Raw genomic sequence first — 22440 nt, 5'->3', positions numbered from 1 at the left:
ACAGTCAGATCCCCCAGTGTCACACTGCACCCAGTTTGTGCACAGTCAGATCCCCCAGTATCACACCGCACCCAGTTTGTGCACAGTCAGATGCCCCAGTGTCACACCGCACCCAGTTTGTACACAGTCAGATCCCCCAATGTCACACCGCACCCAGTTTGTACACAGTCAGATCCCCCAATGTCACACCGCACCCAGTTTGTACACAGTCAGATCACCCAGTGTCACACCGCACCCAGTTTGCACACAGTCAGATCCCACAGTGTCACACCGCACCCAGTTTGTACACGGACGGATCCCCCAATGTCACACCGCACCCAGTTTGTGCACAGTCAAATCCCCCTGTGTCACACCGCACCCAGTTTGTACACAGTCAGATCACCCAGTGACACACCGCACCCAGTTTGTACACAGTCAGATCCCCCAATATCACACCGCACCCAGTTTGTACACAGTCAGATCCCGCAGTGTCACACCGCACCCAATTTGTGCACGGACGGATCCCCCAATGTCACACCGCACCCAGTTTGTGCACAGTCAAATCCCCCTGTGTCACACCGCACCCAGTTTGTACACAGTCAGATCACCCAGTGACACACCGCACCCAGTTTGTACACAGTCAGATCCCACAGTGTCACACCGCACCCAGTTTGTACACAGTCAGATCCCCCAATGTCACACCACACCCAGTTTGTACACAGTCAGATCCCACAGTGTCACACCGCACCCAGTTTGTATCCAGTCAGATCACCCGGTGTCACACCACACCCAGTTTGTGCACAGACGGATCCCCCAGTGTCACACCGCACCCAGTTTGTACACAGTCAGATCCCACAGTGTCACACCGCACCCAGTTTGTACACAGTCAGATCCCCCAATGTCACACCACACCCAGTTTGTACACAGTCAGATTCCACAATGTCACACCGCACCCAGTTTGTACACAGTCAGATCACCCAGTGTCACACCGCACCCAGTTTGTACACAGTTAGATCCCACAGTGTCACACCGCACCCAGTTTGTACACAGTCAGATCCCGCAGTGTCACACCGCACCCAGTTTGTGCACAGACAGATCCCCCAGTGTCACACCACACCCAGTTTGTGCACAGACGGATCCCGCAGTGTCACACCGCACCCAGTTTGTACACAGTCAGGTCCCACAGTGTCACACCGCACCCAGTTTGTACACAGACAGATACCACAGTGTCACACCACACCCAGTTTGTACACAGACAGATCCCCCAGTGTCACACCGCACCCAGTTTGTACACAGTCAGGTCCCCCAGTGTCACACCGCACCCAGTTTGTACACAGACAGATCCCGCAGTGTCACACCGCACCCAGTTTGTGCACAGTCAGATCCCCCAATGTCACACCGCACCCAGTTTGTACACAGTCAGATCCCCCAATATCACACCGCACCCAGTTTGTGCACAGTCAGATCCCCCAATGTCACACCGCACCCAGTTTGTACACAGTCAGATCCCCCAGTGTCACACCGCACCCAGTTTGTACACAGTCAGATCCCACATTGTCACACCGCACCCAGTTTGTACACAGTCAGATCCCCCAGTGTCACTCCGCACCCAGTTTGTACACAGTCAGATCCCCCAGTGTCACACCGCACCCAGTTTGTGCACAGACAGATCCCCCAGTGTCACACCGCACCCAGTTTGTGCACAGACAGATCCCCCAGTGTCACACCGCACCCAGTTTGTACACAGTCAGATCCCCCAATATCACACCGCACCCAGTTTGTGCACAGTCAGATCCCCCAATGTCACACCGCACCCAGTTTGTGCACAGACAGATCCCCCAGTGTCACACCGCACCCAGTTTGTACACAGTCAGATCCCCCAATATCACACCGCACCCAGTTTGTGCACAGTCAGATCCCCCAATGTCACACCGCACCCAGTTTGTACACAGTCAGATCCCCCAGTGTCACACCGCACCCAGTTTGTACACAGTCAGATCCCACATTGTCACACCGCACCCAGTTTGTACACAGTCAGATCCCCCAGTGTCACTCCGCACCCAGTTTGTACACAGTCAGATCCCCCAGTGTCACACCGCACCCAGTTTGTGCACAGACAGATCCCCCAGTGTCACACCGCACCCAGTTTGTGCACAGACAGATCCCACAGTGTCACACCGCACCCAGTTTGTACACAGACAGATCCCACAGTGTCACACCGCACCCAGTTAGTACACAGACGGATCCCCCAGTGTCACACCGCACCCAGTTTGTGCACAGTCAGATCCCACATTGTCACACCGCACCCAGTTTGTACACAGTCAGATCCCCCAGTGTCACACCGCACCCAGTTTGTACACAGACAGATCCCACAGTGTCACACTGCACCCAGTTTGTACACAGACAGATCCCCCAGTGTCACACTGCACCCAATTTGTACACAGACAGATCCCACAGTGTCACACCGCACCCAGTTTGTGCACAGTCGGATCCCCCAGTGTCACACGCACCCAGTTTGTACACAGTCAGATCCCCCAATGTCACACCGCACCCAGTTTGTACACAGACGGATCCCCCAGTGTCACACCGCACCCAGTTTGTACACAGTCAGATCCACCAGTGTCACACCGCACCCAGTTTGTACACAGTCGGAACCCCCAGTGTCACACCGCACCCAGTTTGTCCACAGTCAGATCCCCCAGTGTCACACTGCACCCAGTTTGTGCACAGTCAGATCCCCCAGTGTCACACTGCACCCAGTTTGTGCACAGTCAGATCCCCCAGTATCACACCGCACCCAGTTTGTGCACAGTCAGATCCCCCAGTGTCACACCGCACCCAGTTTGTACACAGTCAGATCCCCCAATGTCACACCGCACCCAGTTTGTACACAGTCAGATCCCCCAATGTCACACCGCACCCAGTTTGTACACAGTCAGATCACCCAGTGTCACACCGCACCCAGTTTGCACACAGTCAGATCCCACAGTGTCACACCGCACCCAGTTTGTACACAGTCAGATCCCGCAGTGTCACACCGCACCCAATTTGTGCACAGACGGATCCCCCAATGTCACACCGCACCCAGTTTGTGCACAGTCAAATCCCCCTGTGTCACACCGCACCCAGTTTGTACACAGTCAGATCACCCAGTGACACACCGCACCCAGTTTGTACACAGTCAGATCCCGCAGTGTCACACCGCACCCAATTTGTGCACGGACGGATCCCCCAATGTCACACCGCACCCAGTTTGTGCACAGTCAAATCCCCCTGTGTCACACCGCACCCAGTTTGTACACAGTCAGATCACCCAGTGTCACACCGCACCCAGTTTGTACACAGTCAGATCCCACAGTGTCACACCGCACCCAGTTTGTACACAGTCAGATCCCCCAATGTCACACCACACCCAGTTTGTACACAGTCAGATCCCACAGTGTCACACCGCACCCAGTTTGTATCCAGTCAGATCACCCGGTGTCACACCACACCCAGTTTGTGCACAGACGGATCCCCCAGTGTCACACCGCACCCAGTTTGTACACAGTCAGATCCCACAGTGTCACACCGCACCCAGTTTGTACACAGTCAGATCCCCCAATGTCACACCGCACCCAGTTTGTACACAGTCAGATTCCACAATGTCACACCGCACCCAGTTTGTACACAGTCAGATCACCCAGTGTCACACCGCACCCAGTTTGTACACAGTTAGATCCCACAGTGTCACACCGCACCCAGTTTGTACACAGTCAGATCCCGCAGTGTCACACCGCACCCAGTTTGTGCACAGACAGATCCCCCAGTGTCACACCACACCCAGTTTGTGCACAGACGGATCCCGCAGTGTCACACCGCACCCAGTTTGTACACAGTCAGGTCCCACTGTCTCCCACCGCACCCAGTTTGTACACAGACAGATCCCACAGTGTCACACCACACCCAGTTTGTACACAGACAGATCCCCCAGTGTCACACCGCACCCAGTTTGTACACAGTCAGATCCCCCAGTGTCACACCGCACCCAGTTTGTACACAGACAGATCCCCCAGTGTCACTACGCACCCAGTTTGTACACAGACAGATCCCCCAATGTCACACCGCACCCAGTTTGTGCACAGTCAGATCCCCCAATGTCACACCGCACCCAGTTTGTACACAGTCAGATCCCCCAATATCACACCGCACCCAGTTTGTGCACAGTCAGATCCCCCAATGTCACACCGCACCCAGTTTGTACACAGTCAGATCCCCCAGTGTCACACCGCACCCAGTTTGTACACAGTCAGATCCCACATTGTCACACCGCACCCAGTTTGTACACAGTCAGATCCCCCAGTGTCACTCCGCACCCAGTTTGTACACAGTCAGATCCCCCAGTGTCACACCGCACCCAGTTTGTGCACAGACAGATCCCCCAGTGTCACACCGCACCCAGTTTGTGCACAGACAGATCCCACAGTGTCACACCGCACCCAGTTTGTACACAGACAGATCCCACAGTGTCACACCGCACCCAGTTAGTACACAGACGGATCCCCCAGTGTCACACCGCACCCAGTTTGTGCACAGTCAGATCCCCCAGTGTCGCACCGCACCCAGTTTGTACACAGTCAGATCCCGCAATGTCACACCACACCCAGTTTGTACACAGTCAGATCCCCCAGTGTCGCACCGCACCCAGTTTGTGCACAGTCAGATCCCCCAGTGTCGCACCGCACCCAGTTTGTACACAGTCAGATCCCGCAATGTCACACCACACCCAGTTTGTACACAGTCAGATCCCCCAGTGTCGCACCGCACCCAGTTTGTACACAGACAGATTCCCTAGTGTCACACCGCACCCAGTTTGTACACAGTCAGATCCCGCAGTGTCACACCGCACCCAGTTTGTACACAGTCAGGTCCCCCAGTGTCACACCGCACCCAGTTTGTGCACGGACGGATCCCCAAGTGTCACACCGCACCCAGTTTGTACACAGTCAGATCACCGAGTGTCACGCTGCACCCAGTTTGTACACAGTCAGATCCCACAGTGTCACACCGCACCCAGTTTGTGCACAGACAGATCCCCCAGTGTTACACCGCACCCAGTTTTTACACAGTCAGATCCCCCAATGTCACACCGCACCCAGTTTGTGCACAGTCAGATCCCCCAATGTCACACCGCACCCAGTTTGTACACAGTCAGATCCCCCAATGTCACACTGCACCCAGTTTGTACACAGTCAGATCACCCGGTGTCACACCACACCCAGTTTGTGCACAGACAGATCACCCAGTGTCACACCGCACCCAGTTTGTACACAGTCAGATCCCACAGTGTCACACCGCACCCAGTTTGTACACAGTCAGATCCCGCAGTGTCACACCGCACCCGGTTTGTACACAGTCAGATCACCCGGTGTCACACCGCACCCAGTTTGTGCACAGACAGATCCCCCAGTGTCACACCACACCCAGTTTGTGCACAGACGGATCCCCCAGTGTCACACCGCACCCAGTTTGTACACAGACAGATCCCACAGTGTCACACCGCACCCAGTTTGTACACAGACAGATCCCCCAGTGTCACACTGCACCCAATTTGTACACAGACAGATCCCCCAGTGTCACACCGCACCCTGTTTGTACACAGTCAGATCCCCCAGTGTCACACCGCACCCAGTTTGTACACAGTCAGATCCCCCAATGTCACACCGCACCCAGTGTGTACACAGTCAGATCCCACAGTGTAACACCGCACCCAATTTGTGCACAGTCAGATCCCCAGTGTCACACCACACCCAGTTTGGACAGTCAGATCCCCCAGTGTCACACCGCACCCAGTTTGTGCACAGTCGGTCCCTCAGTGTCACACCGCACCCAGTTTGTGCACAGTCGGATCCCCCAGTGTCACACGCACCCAGTTTGTACACAGTCAGATCCCCCAATGTCACACCGCACCCAGTTTGTACACAGACGGATCCCCCAGTGTCACACCGCACCCAGTTTGTCCACAGTCAGATCCCCCAGTGTCACACCGCACCCAGTTTGTGCACAGTCAGATCCCCCAGTGTCACACTGCACCCAGTTTGTGCACAGTTAGATCCCCCAGTGTCACACTGCACCCAGTTTGTGCACAGTCAGATCCCCCAGTGTCACACCGCACCCAGTTTGTGCACAGACAGATCCCCCAGTGTCACACCGCACCCAGTTTGTGCACAGTCAAATCCCCCAGTGTCACACCGCACCCAGTTTGTGCACAGTCAGATCCCCCAGTGTCACACCGCACCCAGTTTGTGCACACACAGTTCCCCCAGTGTCACACCGCTCCCAGTTTGTGCACAGTCAGATCCCCCAGTGTCACACCGCACCCAGTTTGTGCACAGTCAGATCCCCCAGTGTCACACCGCACCCAGTTTGTGCACAGTCAGATCCCCCAGTGTCACACCGCACCCAGTTTGTGCACAGTCAGATCTCCCAGTGTCACACCGCACCCAGTTTGTGCACAGTCAGATCTCCCAGTGTCACACCGCACCCAGTTTGTGCACACACAGTTCCCCCAGTGTCACACCGCTCCCAGTTTGTGCACAGTCAGATCCCCCAGTGTCACACCGCACCCAGTTTGTACACAGTCAGATCCCACAGTGTCACACCGCACCCAGTTTGTGCACAGTCAGATCCCACAATGTCACACCGCACCCAGTTTGTACACAGTCAGATCCCTCAGTGTCACACCGCACCCAGTCTGTACACACACAGATCCCCCAGTGTCACGCGGCACCCAGTTTGTACACAGACAGATCCCACAGTGTCACACCGCACCCAGTTTGTGCACAGTCAGATCCCCCAGTGTCACACCGCACCCAGTTTGTACACAGTCAGATCCCGCAGTGTCACACCGCACCCAGTTTGTGCACAGACAGATCCCACAGTGTCACACCGCACCCAGTTTGTGCACAGACAGATCCCACAGTGTCACACCGCACCCAGTTTGTACACAGTCGGATCCCCCAGTGTTACACCGCACCCAGTTTGTGCACAGTCAGATCCCCCCAGTGTCACACCGCACCCAGTGTGTACACAGTCAGATCCCCCAGTGTCACACCGCACCCAGTTTGTACACAGACAGATCCCCCAGTGTCACACCGCACCCAGTTTGTACACAGTTAGATCCCCCAGTGTCACACCGCACCCAGTTTGTACACAGACAGATCCCCCCAGTGTCACACCGCACCCAGTCTGTACACACACAGATCCCCCAGTGTCACGCGGCACCCAGTGTGTACACAGACAGATCCCCCCAGTGTCACACCGCACCCAGTCTGTACACACACAGATCCCCCAGTGTCACGCGGCACCCAGTGTGTACACAGACAGATCCCACAGTGTCACACCGCACCCAGTTTGTGCACAGTCAGATCCCCCAGTGTCACACCGCACCCAGTTTGTACACAGTCAGATCCCCCAGTGTCACACCGCACCCAGTTTGTACACAGTCAGATCCCGCAGTGTCACACCGCACCCATTTTGTGCACACACAGATCCCACAGTGTCACACCGCACCCAGTTTGTACACAGACAGATCCCCCAGTGTCACACCGCACCCAGTTTGTACACAGTCAGATCCCGCAGTGTCACACCGCACCCATTTTGTGCACACACAGATCCTCCAGTGTCACACCGCACCCAGTTTGTGCACAGTCGGATCCCCCAGTGTCACACGCACCCAGTTTGTACACAGTCAGATCCCCCAATGTCACACCGCACCCAGTTTGTACACAGACGGATCCCCCAGTGTCACACCGCACCCAGTTTGTACACAGTCAGATCCACCAGTGTCACACCGCACCCAGTTTGTACACAGTCGGAACCCCCAGTGTCACACCGCACCCAGTTTGTCCACAGTCAGATCCCCCAGTGTCACACTGCACCCAGTTTGTGCACAGTCAGATCCCCCAGTGTCACACTGCACCCAGTTTGTGCACAGTCAGATCCCCCAGTATCACACCGCACCCAGTTTGTGCACAGTCAGATCCCCCAGTGTCACACCGCACCCAGTTTGTACACAGTCAGATCCCCCAATGTCACACCGCACCCAGTTTGTACACAGTCAGATCCCCCAATGTCACACCGCACCCAGTTTGTACACAGTCAGATCACCCAGTGTCACACCGCACCCAGTTTGCACACAGTCAGATCCCACAGTGTCACACCGCACCCAGTTTGTACACAGTCAGATCCCGCAGTGTCACACCGCACCCAATTTGTGCACAGACGGATCCCCCAATGTCACACCGCACCCAGTTTGTGCACAGTCAAATCCCCCTGTGTCACACCGCACCCAGTTTGTACACAGTCAGATCACCCAGTGACACACCGCACCCAGTTTGTACACAGTCAGATCCCGCAGTGTCACACCGCACCCAATTTGTGCACGGACGGATCCCCCAATGTCACACCGCACCCAGTTTGTGCACAGTCAAATCCCCCTGTGTCACACCGCACCCAGTTTGTACACAGTCAGATCACCCAGTGTCACACCGCACCCAGTTTGTACACAGTCAGATCCCACAGTGTCACACCGCACCCAGTTTGTACACAGTCAGATCCCCCAATGTCACACCACACCCAGTTTGTACACAGTCAGATCCCACAGTGTCACACCGCACCCAGTTTGTATCCAGTCAGATCACCCGGTGTCACACCACACCCAGTTTGTGCACAGACGGATCCCCCAGTGTCACACCGCACCCAGTTTGTACACAGTCAGATCCCACAGTGTCACACCGCACCCAGTTTGTACACAGTCAGATCCCCCAATGTCACACCGCACCCAGTTTGTACACAGTCAGATTCCACAATGTCACACCGCACCCAGTTTGTACACAGTCAGATCACCCAGTGTCACACCGCACCCAGTTTGTACACAGTTAGATCCCACAGTGTCACACCGCACCCAGTTTGTACACAGTCAGATCCCGCAGTGTCACACCGCACCCAGTTTGTGCACAGACAGATCCCCCAGTGTCACACCACACCCAGTTTGTGCACAGACGGATCCCGCAGTGTCACACCGCACCCAGTTTGTACACAGTCAGGTCCCACTGTCTCCCACCGCACCCAGTTTGTACACAGACAGATCCCACAGTGTCACACCACACCCAGTTTGTACACAGACAGATCCCCCAGTGTCACACCGCACCCAGTTTGTACACAGTCAGATCCCCCAGTGTCACACCGCACCCAGTTTGTACACAGACAGATCCCCCAGTGTCACACCGCACCCAGTTTGTACACAGACAGATCCCCCAATGTCACACCGCACCCAGTTTGTGCACAGTCAGATCCCCCAATGTCACACCGCACCCAGTTTGTACACAGTCAGATCCCCCAATATCACACCGCACCCAGTTTGTGCACAGTCAGATCCCCCAATGTCACACCGCACCCAGTTTGTACACAGTCAGATCCCCCAGTGTCACACCGCACCCAGTTTGTACACAGTCAGATCCCACATTGTCACACCGCACCCAGTTTGTACACAGTCAGATCCCCCAGTGTCACTCCGCACCCAGTTTGTACACAGTCAGATCCCCCAGTGTCACACCGCACCCAGTTTGTGCACAGACAGATCCCCCAGTGTCACACCGCACCCAGTTTGTGCACAGACAGATCCCACAGTGTCACACCGCACCCAGTTTGTACACAGACAGATCCCACAGTGTCACACCGCACCCAGTTAGTACACAGACGGATCCCCCAGTGTCACACCGCACCCAGTTTGTGCACAGTCAGATCCCCCAGTGTCGCACCGCACCCAGTTTGTACACAGTCAGATCCCGCAATGTCACACCACACCCAGTTTGTACACAGTCAGATCCCCCAGTGTCGCACCGCACCCAGTTTGTGCACAGTCAGATCCCCCAGTGTCGCACCGCACCCAGTTTGTACACAGTCAGATCCCGCAATGTCACACCACACCCAGTTTGTACACAGTCAGATCCCCCAGTGTCGCACCGCACCCAGTTTGTACACAGACAGATTCCCTAGTGTCACACCGCACCCAGTTTGTACACAGTCAGATCCCGCAGTGTCACACCGCACCCAGTTTGTACACAGTCAGGTCCCCCAGTGTCACACCGCACCCAGTTTGTGCACGGACGGATCCCCAAGTGTCACACCGCACCCAGTTTGTACACAGTCAGATCACCGAGTGTCACACCGCACCCAGTTTGTACACAGTCAGATCCCACAGTGTCACACCGCACCCAGTTTGTGCACAGACAGATCCCCCAGTGTTACACCGCACCCAGTTTTTACACAGTCAGATCCCCCAATGTCACACCGCACCCAGTTTGTACACAGTCAGATCACCCAGTGTCACACCGCACCCAGTTTGTACACAGTCAGATCCCCCAATGTCACACTGCACCCAGTTTGTACACAGTCAGATCACCCGGTGTCACACCACACCCAGTTTGTGCACAGACAGATCACCCAGTGTCACACCGCACCCAGTTTGTACACAGTCAGATCCCACAGTGTCACACCGCACCCAGTTTGTACACAGTCAGATCCCGCAGTGTCACACCGCACCCGGTTTGTACACAGTCAGATCACCCGGTGTCACACCGCACCCAGTTTGTGCACAGACAGATCCCCCAGTGTCACACCACACCCAGTTTGTGCACAGACGGATCCCCCAGTGTCACACCGCACCCAGTTTGTACACAGACAGATCCCCCAGTGTCACACCGCACCCAGTTTGTACACAGACAGATCCCCCAGTGTCACACTGCACCCAATTTGTACACAGACAGATCCCCCAGTGTCACACCGCACCCTGTTTGTACACAGTCAGATCCCCCAGTGTCACACCGCACCCAGTTTGTACACAGTCAGATCCCCCAATGTCACACCGCACCCAGTGTGTACACAGTCAGATCCCACAGTGTAACACCGCACCCAATTTGTGCACAGTCAGATCCCCAGTGTCACACCACACCCAGTTTGGACAGTCAGATCCCCCAGTGTCACACCGCACCCAGTTTGTGCACAGTCGGTCCCTCAGTGTCACACCGCACCCAGTTTGTGCACAGTCGGATCCCCCAGTGTCACACGCACCCAGTTTGTACACAGTCAGATCCCCCAATGTCACACCGCACCCAGTTTGTACACAGACGGATCCCCCAGTGTCACACCGCACCCAGTTTGTCCACAGTCAGATCCCCCAGTGTCACACCGCACCCAGTTTGTGCACAGTCAGATCCCCCAGTGTCACACTGCACCCAGTTTGTGCACAGTTAGATCCCCCAGTGTCACACTGCACCCAGTTTGTGCACAGTCAGATCCCCCAGTGTCACACCGCACCCAGTTTGTGCACAGACAGATCCCCCAGTGTCACACCGCACCCAGTTTGTGCACAGTCAAATCCCCCAGTGTCACACCGCACCCAGTTTGTGCACAGTCAGATCCCCCAGTGTCACACCGCACCCAGTTTGTGCACACACAGTTCCCCCAGTGTCACACCGCTCCCAGTTTGTGCACAGTCAGATCCCCCAGTGTCACACCGCACCCAGTTTGTGCACAGTCAGATCCCCCAGTGTCACACCGCACCCAGTTTGTGCACAGTCAGATCCCCCAGTGTCACACCGCACCCAGTTTGTGCACAGTCAGATCCCCCAGTGTCACACCGCACCCAGTTTGTGCACAGTCAGATCTCCCAGTGTCACACCGCACCCAGTTTGTGCACACACAGTTCCCCCAGTGTCACACCGCTCCCAGTTTGTGCACAGTCAGATCCCCCAGTGTCACACCGCACCCAGTTTGTACACAGACAGATCCCCCAGTGTCACACCGCACCCAGTTTGTGCACAGTCAGATCCCCCAGTGTCACACCGCACCCAGTTTGTACACAGACAGATCCCCCTGTGTCACACCACACCCAGTTTGTACACAGTCAGATCCCCCAGTGTTACACCGCACCCAGTTTGTACACAGTCAGATCCCACAGTGTCACACCGCACCCAGTTTGTGCACAGTCAGATCCCACAATGTCACACCGCACCCAGTTTGTACACAGTCAGATCCCTCAGTGTCACACCGCACCCAGTCTGTACACACACAGATCCCCCAGTGTCACGCGGCACCCAGTTTGTACACAGACAGATCCCACAGTGTCACACCGCACCCAGTTTGTGCACAGTCAGATCCCCCAGTGTCACACCGCACCCAGTTTGTACACAGTCAGATCCCGCAGTGTCACACCGCACCCAGGTTGTGCACAGACAGATCCCACAGTGTCACACCGCACCCAGTTTGTGCACAGACGGATCCCCCAGTGTCACACCGCACCCAGTTTGTACACAGTTCGATCCCTCGGTGTCACACCGCACCCAGTTTGTGCACAGTCAGATCCCGCAGTGTCACACCGCACCCAGTTTGCACACAGTCAGATCCCACAGTTTCGCACCGCACCCAGTTTGTGCACAGACAGATCCCACAGTGTCACACCGCACCCAGTTTGTACACAGTCAGATCCCCCAGTGTCACACCGCACCCTGTTTGTACACAGACAGATCCCCCAGTGTCACACCGCACCCAGTTTGTGCAGTCAGATCCCCCAATGTCACACCGCACCCAGTTTGTGCACAGACAGATCCCACAGTGTCACACCGCACCCAGTTTGTACACAGTCAGATCCCCCAGTGTCACACCGCACCCAGTTTGTGCACACACAGTTCCCCCAGTGTCACACCGCACCCAGTTTGTGCACAGTCAGATCCCCCAGTGTCACACCGCACCCAGTTTGTGCACACACAGTTCCCCCAGTGTCACACCGCTCCCAGTTTGTGCACAGTCAGATCCCCCCAATGTCACACCGCACCCAGTTTGTACACAGTCGGATCCCCCAGTGTCACACTGCACCCAGTTTGTACACAGTCAGATCCCCCACTGTCACACCGCACCCAGTTTGTGCACAGACAGATCCCCCAGTGTCACACCACACCCAGTTTGTGCACAGTCAGATCACCCAGTGTCACACCGCACCCAGTTTGTACACAGTCAGATCCCCCAATGTCACACCGCACCCAGTTTGTACACAGTCAGATCACCCAGTGTCACACCGCACCCAGTTTGTACACAGTCAGATCACCCAGTGTCACACCGCACCCAGTTTGTACATAGTCAGATCCCCCAGTGTCACACCGCACTCAGTTTGTGCACAGACAGATCCCCCAGTGTCACACTGCACCCAGTTTGTGCACAGTCAGATCCCCCAATGTCACACCGCACCCAGTTTGTGCACAGTCAGATCCCACAGTGTCACACCGCACCCAGTTTGTGCACAGTCATATCCCTCAGTGTTACACCGCACCCAGTTTGTGCACAGTCAGATCCCCCCAGTGTCACACCGCACCCAGTGTGTACACAGTCAGATCCCCCAGTGTCACACCGCACCCAGTTTGTACACAGACAGATCCCCCAGTGTCACACCGCACCCAGTTTGTACACAGTTAGATCCCCCAGTGTCACACCGCACCCAGTTTGTACACAGACAGATCCCCCCAGTGTCACACCGCACCCAGTCTGTACACACACAGATCCCCCAGTGTCACGCGGCACCCAGTGTGTACACAGACAGATCCCCCCAGTGTCACACCGCACCCAGTCTGTACACACACAGATCCCCCAGTGTCACGCGGCACCCAGTGTGTACACAGACAGATCCCACAGTGTCACACCGCACCCAGTTTGTGCACAGTCAGATCCCCCAGTGTCACACCGCACCCAGTTTGTACACAGTCAGATCCCCCAGTGTCACACCGCACCCAGTTTGTACACAGTCAGATCCCGCAGTGTCACACCGCACCCATTTTGTGCACACACAGATCCCACAGTGTCACACCGCACCCAGTTTGTACACAGACAGATCCCACAGTGTCACACCGCACCCAGTTTGTGCACAGACGGATCCTCCAGTGTCACACCGCACCCAGTTTGTACACAGTTGGATCCCACAGTTTCGCACCGCACCCAGTTTGTGCACAGTCAGATCCCCCAGTGTCACACCGCACCCAGTTTGTACACAGTCAGATCCCACAGTTTCGCACCGCACCCAGTTTGTGCACAGACAGATCCCTCAGTGTCACGCCGCACCCAGTTTGCACACAGTCAGATCCCACAGTGTCACACCGCACCCAGTTTGTACACAGTCAGGTCCCACAGTGTCACACCGCACCCAGTTTGTACACAGTCAGGTCCCACAGTGTTACACCGCACCCAGTTTGTACACAGTCAGATCCCCCAATGTCACACCGCACCCATTTTGTACACAGTCAGATCCCCCAATGTCACACCGCACCCAGTTTGTGCACAGTCAGATCCCCCAGTGTCACACCGCACCCAGTTTGTACACAGTCAGATCACCCAGTGTCACACCGCACCCAGTTTGTACACAGTCAGATCCCCCAATGTCACACCGCACCCAGTTTGTACACAGTCAGATCCACCAATATCACACCGCACTCAGTTTGTACTCAGTCAGATCCCACAGTGTCACACCGCACCCAGTTTGTACACAGTCAGATCCCCCAATGTCACACCGCACCCCGTTTGTACACAGTCAGATCCCCCAGTGTCACACCGCACCCAGTTTGTACACAGTCAGATCACCCGGTGTCACACCACACCCAGTTTGTGCACAGACAGATCACCCAGTGTCACACCGCACCCAGTTTGTACACAGTCAGATCCCACAGTGTCACACCGCACCCAGTTTGTACACAGTCAGATCCCGCAGTGTCACACCGCACCCGGTTTGTACACAGTCAGATCACCCGGTGTCACACCGCACCCAGTTTGTGCACAGACAGATCCCCCAGTGTCACACCACACCCAGTTTGTGCACAGACGGATCCCCCAGTGTCACACCGCACCCAGTTTGCACACAGACAGATCCCACAGTGTCACACGCACCCAGTTTGTACACAGACAGATCCCCCAGTGTCACACTGCACCCAATTTGTACACAGACAGATCCCCCAGTGTCACACCGCACCCTGTTTGTACACAGCCAGATCCCCCAGTGTCACACCGCACCCAGTTTGTACACAGTCAGATCCCCCAATGTCACACCGCACCCAGTGTGTACACAGTCAGATCCCACAGTGTAACACCGCACCCAATTTGTGCACAGTCAGAACCCCAGTGTCACACCACACCTAGTTTGGACAGTCAGATCCCCCAGTGTCACACCGCACCCAGTTTGTGCACAGTCGGATCCCCCAGTGTCACACGCACCCAGTTTGTACACAGTCAGATCCCCCAATGTCACACCGCACCCAGTTTGTACACAGACGGATCCCCCAGTGTCACACCGCACCCAGTTTGTACACAGTCAGATCCACCAGTGTCACACCGCACCCAGTTTGCACACAGTCGGATCCCCCAGTGTCACACCGCACCCAGTTTGTGCACAGTCAGATCCCCCAGTGTCACACTGCACCCAGTTTGTGCACAGTCAGATCCCCCAGTGTCACACTGCACCCAGTTTGTGCACAGTCAGATCCCCCAGTGTCACACCGCACCCAGTTTGTGCACAGACAGATCCCCCAGTGTCACACCGCACCCAGTTTGTGCACAGTCAGATCCCCCAGTGTCACACCGCACCCAGTTTGTGCACAGTCAGATCCCCCAGTGTCACACCGCACCCAGTTTGTGCACACACAGTTCCCCCAGTGCCACACCGCTCCCAGTTTGTGCACAGTCAGATCCCCCAGTGTCACACCGCACCCAGTTTGTGCACAGTCAGATCCCCCAGTGTCACACCGCACACAGTTTGTACACAGACAGATCCCCCAGTGTCACACCGCACCCAGTTTATGCACAGTCAGATCCCCCAGTGTCACACCGCACCCAGTTTGTACACAGACAGATCCCCCTGTGTCACACCACACCCAGTTTGTACACAGTCAGATCCCCCAGTGTTACACCGCACCCAGTTTGTACACAGTCAGATCCCACAGTGTCACACCGCACCCAGTTTGTGCACAGTCAGATCCCACAATGTCACACCGCACCCAGTTTGTACACAGTCAGATCCCTCAGTGTCACACCGCACCCAGTCTGTACACACACAGATCCCCCAGTGTCACGCGGCACCCAGTTTGTACACAGACAGATCCCACAGTGTCACACCGCACCCAGTTTGTGCACAGTCAGATCCCCCAGTGTCACACCGCACCCAGTTTGTACACACACGGATCCCCCAGTGTCAAACCGCACCCAGTTTGTGCACAGTCAGATCCCCCAGTGTCACACCGCACCCAGTTTGTACACAGACAGATCCCCCCAGTGTCACACCGCACCCAGTTTGTACACAGACGGATCCCCCAGTGTCACACCGCACCCAGTTTGTACACAGACGGATCCCCTAGTGTCACACCGCACCCAGTTTGTGCACAGACGGATCCCCCAGTGTCACACCGCACCCAGTTTGTGCACAGACGGATCCCCCAGTGTCACACCGCACCCAGTTTGTACACAGTCAGATCCCCCAGTGTCACACCGCACCCAGTTTGTACACAGACGGATCCCCTAGTGTCACACCGCACCCAGTTTGTGCACAGACGGATCCCCCAGTGTCACACCGCACCCAGTTTGTACACAGACAGATCCCCCTGTGTCCCACCGCCCCCAGTTTGTGCACAGACGGATCCCCCAGTGTCACACCGCACCCAGTTTGTACACAGTCGGATCCCACAGTGTCACACCGCACCCAGTTTGTGCACAGTCGGATCCCCCAGTGTCACACCGCACCCAGTTTGTGCACAGTCGGATCCCCCAGTGTGACACCGCCCCCAGTTTGTACACAGTCAGATCCCCCAGTGTCACACCGCACTCAGTTTGTACACAGTCAGATCCCCCAGTGTCACACCGCACCCAATTTGTACACAGACAGATCCCCCTGTGTCACACCGCCCCCAGTTTGTACACAGACAGATCCCACAGTGTCACACCGCACCCAGTTTGTACACAGTCGGATCCCCCAGTGTCACACCGCACCCAGTTTGTACACAGTCGGGTCCCCCAGTGTCACACCGCCCCCAGTTTGTGCACAGTCAGATCCCCCAGTGTCACACCGCACCCAGTTTGTACACAGACGGATCCCCCAGTGTCACACCGCACCCAGTTTGTGCACAGACGGATCCCCCAGTGTCACACCGCACCCAGTTTGTACACAGACAGATCCCCCAGTGTCACACCGCACCCAGTTTGTACACAGACAGATCCCCCAGTGTCACACCGCACCCAGTTTGCGCACAGACAGATCCCACAGTGTCACACCGCACCCACCTTGCGCACAGTCGGATCCCACAGTGTCACACCGCACCCAGTTTGTGCACAGACGGATCCCACAGTGTCACACCGCACCCAGTTTGTGCACAGACGGATCCCACAGTGTCACACCGCACCCAGTTTGTGCACAGACAGATCCCACAGTGTCACACCGCACCCAGCTTGCGCACAGTCGGATCCCACAGTGTCACACCGCACCCAATTTGTGCACAGACAGATCCCACAGTGTCACACCGCACCCATCTTGTGCACAGTCGGATCCCACAGTGTCACACCGCACCCAGTTTGTGCACAGTCGGATCCCACAGTGTCACACCGCACCCAGTTTGTACACAGTCGGATCCCACAGTGTCACACCGCACCCAGTTTGTACACAGACAGATCCCCCAGTGTCACACCGCACCCAGTTTGTACACAGTCAGATCCCCCAGTGTTACACCGCACCCAGTTTGTACACAGTCGGAACCCCCAGTGTCACACCGCACCCAGTTTGTACACAGTCGGATCCCCCAGTGTTTCACGCACCCAGTTTGTACACAGACAGATCCCCCAGTGTCACACCGCACCCAGTTTGTCCACAGTCAGATCCCCCAGTGTCACACCGCACCCAGTTTGTGCACAGTCAGATCCCCCAGTGTCACACTGCACCCAGTTTGTACACAGTCGGATCCCACAGTGTCACACCGCACCCAGTTTGTGCACAAATCTGGCCCCAGTCCTTTCAGAAACGTGAAAGTGTTCAGAAAAGATTTACAGTGGTGTGGCCAGGGTTGGAAGGTTTGAGCTATCGGGAGAGGCTGAATAAGCCGGGGCTGCTTTCCCTGGAGCGTCAGAGGCTGAGGAAACCATCCCCTTGAGACTGCTGGGCGGGCCCATCAGTCGAAAGAGTGAACATGCGTGGGGTGCTGTCAAACGGAATCAGGCCCGAGGTCTCCGTCGTTCCTGAGTCTGGAAGGCTTTTCCCACTCGGGGAAATACTGAGGTTCTTTGGGATTTCGTTAAGCTTGTAGACGGGAGGCTGAGGACAGCGGGGGAGTGGGGCAGAGAGTCGTGGTGTCTCAGAAGTATTTTCTTTACACTGTACTTAGTGGTTCTGCATCTCTCAAGGCGGTCAGTTCCAGATTTTTTATTTTATTATTCATTCGAGGGATGAGGGCATCTCGGGCCAGGCCCAGCACTTATTGCCCAGGGGGCGGTTAAGAGCCAACCACAGTGCTGTGGGTCTGGAGTGACAGACTGGGTAAGGAAGGCAACCTTCTTCCCTAAAAAGGACACTACTGAAACAGATGGGTTTTTGCAACAGTCGGCAAAGAGATTCCAGGTCACCGTCAGCCTCTCGGTTCCAGGTTTTTTGCCGAGTTCAAATCCCGCCATCTGCCGCGGTGGGATTCAAACCTGGGGTCCCCGGAACGTTGCCCGGGTTTCCGGACTAACAGTCCAGCGATCGTACTGCCAGGCCACTGCCTTCAGATCTTTGAGCGAGAAAGAATCACCCCCCCTCAACCAACAGCGCGGAAACAGACCCTTCGGTTCAACTCGTCCTGATTATCCCAAACCCAATCCAGTCCCCGTTTGCCAGCATTTGGCCCGTAGCCCTCCAAACCCTTCCAGTTCATGTCCCCATCCGGATGCCTTTTCAATGCTGTCATTGTACCAGCCTCCACCCCCTTCCTCTGGCAGCTCATTCCACACACACACCACCCTCTGCTTGCCCCTTAGGTCCCTTTTATATCTTTCCCCTCTCAACTTAAACCTATCCCAGGGAAAAGACCTTGTCTATTTACCCTATCCATGTGATTTTATAAACTTCTGTAAGGTCACCCCCTCAACCTCCGACGCTCCAGGGAAAACAGCTCCAGGGTGTAGGTTTGCTCGCTGAGCTGTAGGTTTGATATCCAGACGTTTCATGACCTGGCTCGGTAACATCATCAGTGGAGACCTCCAAGTGAAGCGAAGCTGTTGTCTCCTGCTTTCTCCTGGATGGGGTTCCTGGGGTTTGTGGTGATGTCATTTCCTGTGTGTTTTCTGAGGGGGTTGATAGATGGTATCTCGATCTATGTGTTTGTTTCTGGTGTTGTGGTTGGAGTGCCAGGCCTCTAGGAATTCTCTGGCATGTCTTCGCTTAGCCTGTCCCAGGATAGATGTGTTGTCCCAGTCGAAATGGTGGGGTTTTTTTCATCTGTGTATAGGGCTACGAGGGAGAGAGGGTCGTGTCTTTTTGTGACAAGCTGGTGTTCGTGTATCCTAGTGGCTAACTTTCTTCCTGTTTGTCCTATGTAGTGTTTGTGGCAGTCCCTGCATGGAATTTTGTAGATGACGTTGGTTTTGTCCATGGGTTGTACTGGGTCTTTTATGTTTGTTTAGTTTTTGTTTTGAGAGTGTTGGTGGGTTTGTGTGTTACTAGGACTCCCGAGGGGTCTTAGTAGTCTGGCTGTCATTTCTGAAACTTCTTTGATGTATGGTAAGATGGATAGGGTTTCTGGCTGTGTTTGGTCTGCTCGTCGTGGTTTGTTCTTGAGGAATCTGCGCACTGTATTTTTTGAGTCTCCGTTCTCCTTGAATATATTGTATAGGTGGTTCTCCTCTGTTTTCTGAAGTTCGTCTGTGCTGCATTGTGAGGTGGCTTGTTGGAATAGTGTTCTGACACAGCTTCATTTGTGTGTGTGTTGGGATGGTTGCTGGTGTAGTTAAGTATTTGGTCAGTGTTTGTCGGTTTTCTGTATACGCAGGTTTGTAGTTCTCCGTTGTCTTTTCTTTTGACTGTGACGCCCAGGAATGTGAGTTTGTTTTCAGTTTCTTCCTCCTTGGTGAACCTTATGCCTGTGAGGGTGTTGTTAATTATGTTAAATGTCTCTTCTATTTTGTTTCGTTTTGTGATCACAAAGGTATCATCTACGTAGCGGACCCAGATTTTTGGTTTGATGGTTGGTGTAGGGCTGTTTGTTGTAGTCTTTGCATTAGCGCTTCTGCTATGAATCCTGATAGCGGAGATCCCATGGGTGTGCCGTTGGTTTGTTTGTAGATTATGTTGTTGAAGGGGACGTGGGTGGTGAGGCACAGGTCCACTAGCTTCATGATGTTTTCGTTGGTAATGTGATTGATGGTGGTTGGGGTGTGTGTGATAGTCTCTTCTAAAAGTGTGGTGAGTGTTTCCTTTGCCAGGTTGATGTTGATGAAGGTGAACAGTGCTCTTATGTTGAATGAGATCATTGTTTCATCTTCCTCTATTTTGGTGTTTTGGATGATTTTTAGGAATCCCTAGGTGGAGCGGATGGAGTGCTGTGACTCTTCTACTAGGTACTTCAGTCTTGCGTGTAGTTCTGCACTGTATCATTCAACGATTCTGTGCCTCAGAGGGATTTTTAAAAAAATCATTTATTGCCCTCCTTGAGAAGGTGGGAGGGTGTGAGCTGCCATCTTAGCCGCGTGCTGTGGGGTAGACCCACGATGTCCCTCAGGGAGGGGGGGGGCAATCCCAGGATTCTGACCCCAGGAAGGAACGGCCGATAGATGCTGGGACGGGGAGTGGCTCAGAGTTGGGGAGGGGGGTGGTGTTCCCCGTGTATCTGCGACCCCCTCCCCCACCCCCCTTCTAGATGATAGAGGGGTGTGGGGGGGGGTTTTGGGAAGGTGCTGTCTGAGGAGCCACTCGGTGAGGGTCTGCAGTGGGTCTTGTAGACGGTACACACTGCTGCGACTGAGCGTCGGGAGGTGGGGTGGAGGGAGGGAGCGGGGGGTTTGTGGGGGTGGGGCCAATCGAGCTGGGGGTTGGGGGGGGGGGTGCTGCTTTGTCCCTGGGCGGTGTCAAGTGTTGTCGGAGCTGCCCCCCCCCCCCCATCCAGGGGCAAGTGGGGGAGTATTCCCTCCCCCCTCCTGGCCTGTCGATGGTGGGACAGGGCTCTGGGGGGTGGGAGAGTCAGGAGGGGAGTGACTCACTGCAGGATTCCCAGCCTCTGACCCTGCTCTTGTAGCCGCTGGGTTTATACTGGGCTGGGGGTCCACGTTCAGTGTCTGGTCAACGGTAAACCCCCCCCCAGGATGTGGGTAGTGGGGGAATTCAGTGGCAGTAACGCCATTGAACATCAGGAGGCGGTGTTGAGATCGTCTCTTGTTGGAGATGGTCATAGCCTGGTATTTGTCTGGCACAAATATTACTTGCCACTTGTCAGCACAAGCCGAGATATCGATAAGATTAACCTTGATGGTGTGTGTGTGTGTGAGAGTTGTGATGGTGGGACTGGTGTTCTCCCTGCAGGCCGCAAGAGAGGGATGGCGGACGATGAGGAAGAGGAGGGGGGTCTTGACGAGTTGGCTTGTCGCTGGGAATGGGAAGGGGATGGCGGATCCTGGAACGTTTACTCGACGGAACACGAGCAGGATCTCTCAGAGGCTTTGCGGTGAGTCTCGAGGGCAGTGTTCGGCAAAGGGCTCTCTGCTTCAAAACTTCAAAATCCTTCCATCGCCCCTAACCCTCACCTCTCCCTCTGCTCGCCCACTTTTCCCTTCCGCACCCACCACCCTTTCCCCATCTCTATGATTTCCTCCAGTCCCACAACCTTCATATCTCTGCTTGCCTCCGTTGTCCGCACTCCCAAACACTCTTCATCCCCAGTTTGAATTGCTGTCTCTCTGCGTCTCTCATTGTCTCTCACTCTCTTGGTGTCTCTCTCTCTCTCTCTCTCTCTCTCTCTGTCACACACACACACACACACACACACACACACACACACAGTCTCTCTTGGACCCCATTCCCTCTCGCTCTATTCCTCTTTTTCTGTCTCTTGGTTGGGCCTCTCTCATTCTTTCTCTATCTCTCTCTCTCTCTCTCTCTCGGTCACTCTCCTGCGCTCCCTCTCTCTTTCTCTTGGTCTATCCCTGTTTCTCTCTCTGTCTCCCACTCCCTCTCTCGGTCTATCCTTCTTTCTCACTCTCTGTCAGTTGCCCCCCCCCACCTCTCTTTCTCTCTTTCTCTCTCTTCTCTCTTTCTCTCTTTCTCCCTTTCTCCCTTTCTCCTTCTGTCTTTCACTATGTCTTTATGTCTCTCTCTCTTTCTTTGCCTGTCCACCTCTCTCTGTTCCTTTCTCTCTATCTCTCTCAGTCAGCCCCCTCTCT

At 55.1% G+C, this 22440-nt stretch overlaps 1 protein-coding gene across 1 annotated transcript in view; it reads left to right on the top strand.

Moving 5' to 3' along the window:
- parp2 (poly (ADP-ribose) polymerase 2) overlaps positions 1–22440 on the top strand; it is a 110880-nt gene that overhangs the window by 5040 nt on the left and 83400 nt on the right. The window contains exon 2 of the mRNA XM_072567523.1: positions 21584–21725. Within this exon, the coding sequence (XP_072423624.1) occupies positions 21584–21725 (142 nt within the window). The remainder of the gene's footprint in view (positions 1–21583; positions 21726–22440) is intronic.

This window comes from Chiloscyllium punctatum, unplaced genomic scaffold, assembly GCF_047496795.1.
Source record: "Chiloscyllium punctatum isolate Juve2018m unplaced genomic scaffold, sChiPun1.3 scaffold_458, whole genome shotgun sequence".
Classification (NCBI taxonomy): Eukaryota; Metazoa; Chordata; class Chondrichthyes; order Orectolobiformes; family Hemiscylliidae; genus Chiloscyllium; species Chiloscyllium punctatum.
Note: the sequence above shows the minus strand (reverse complement) of the source record. Positions and strands in the feature narration are given on the sequence as shown.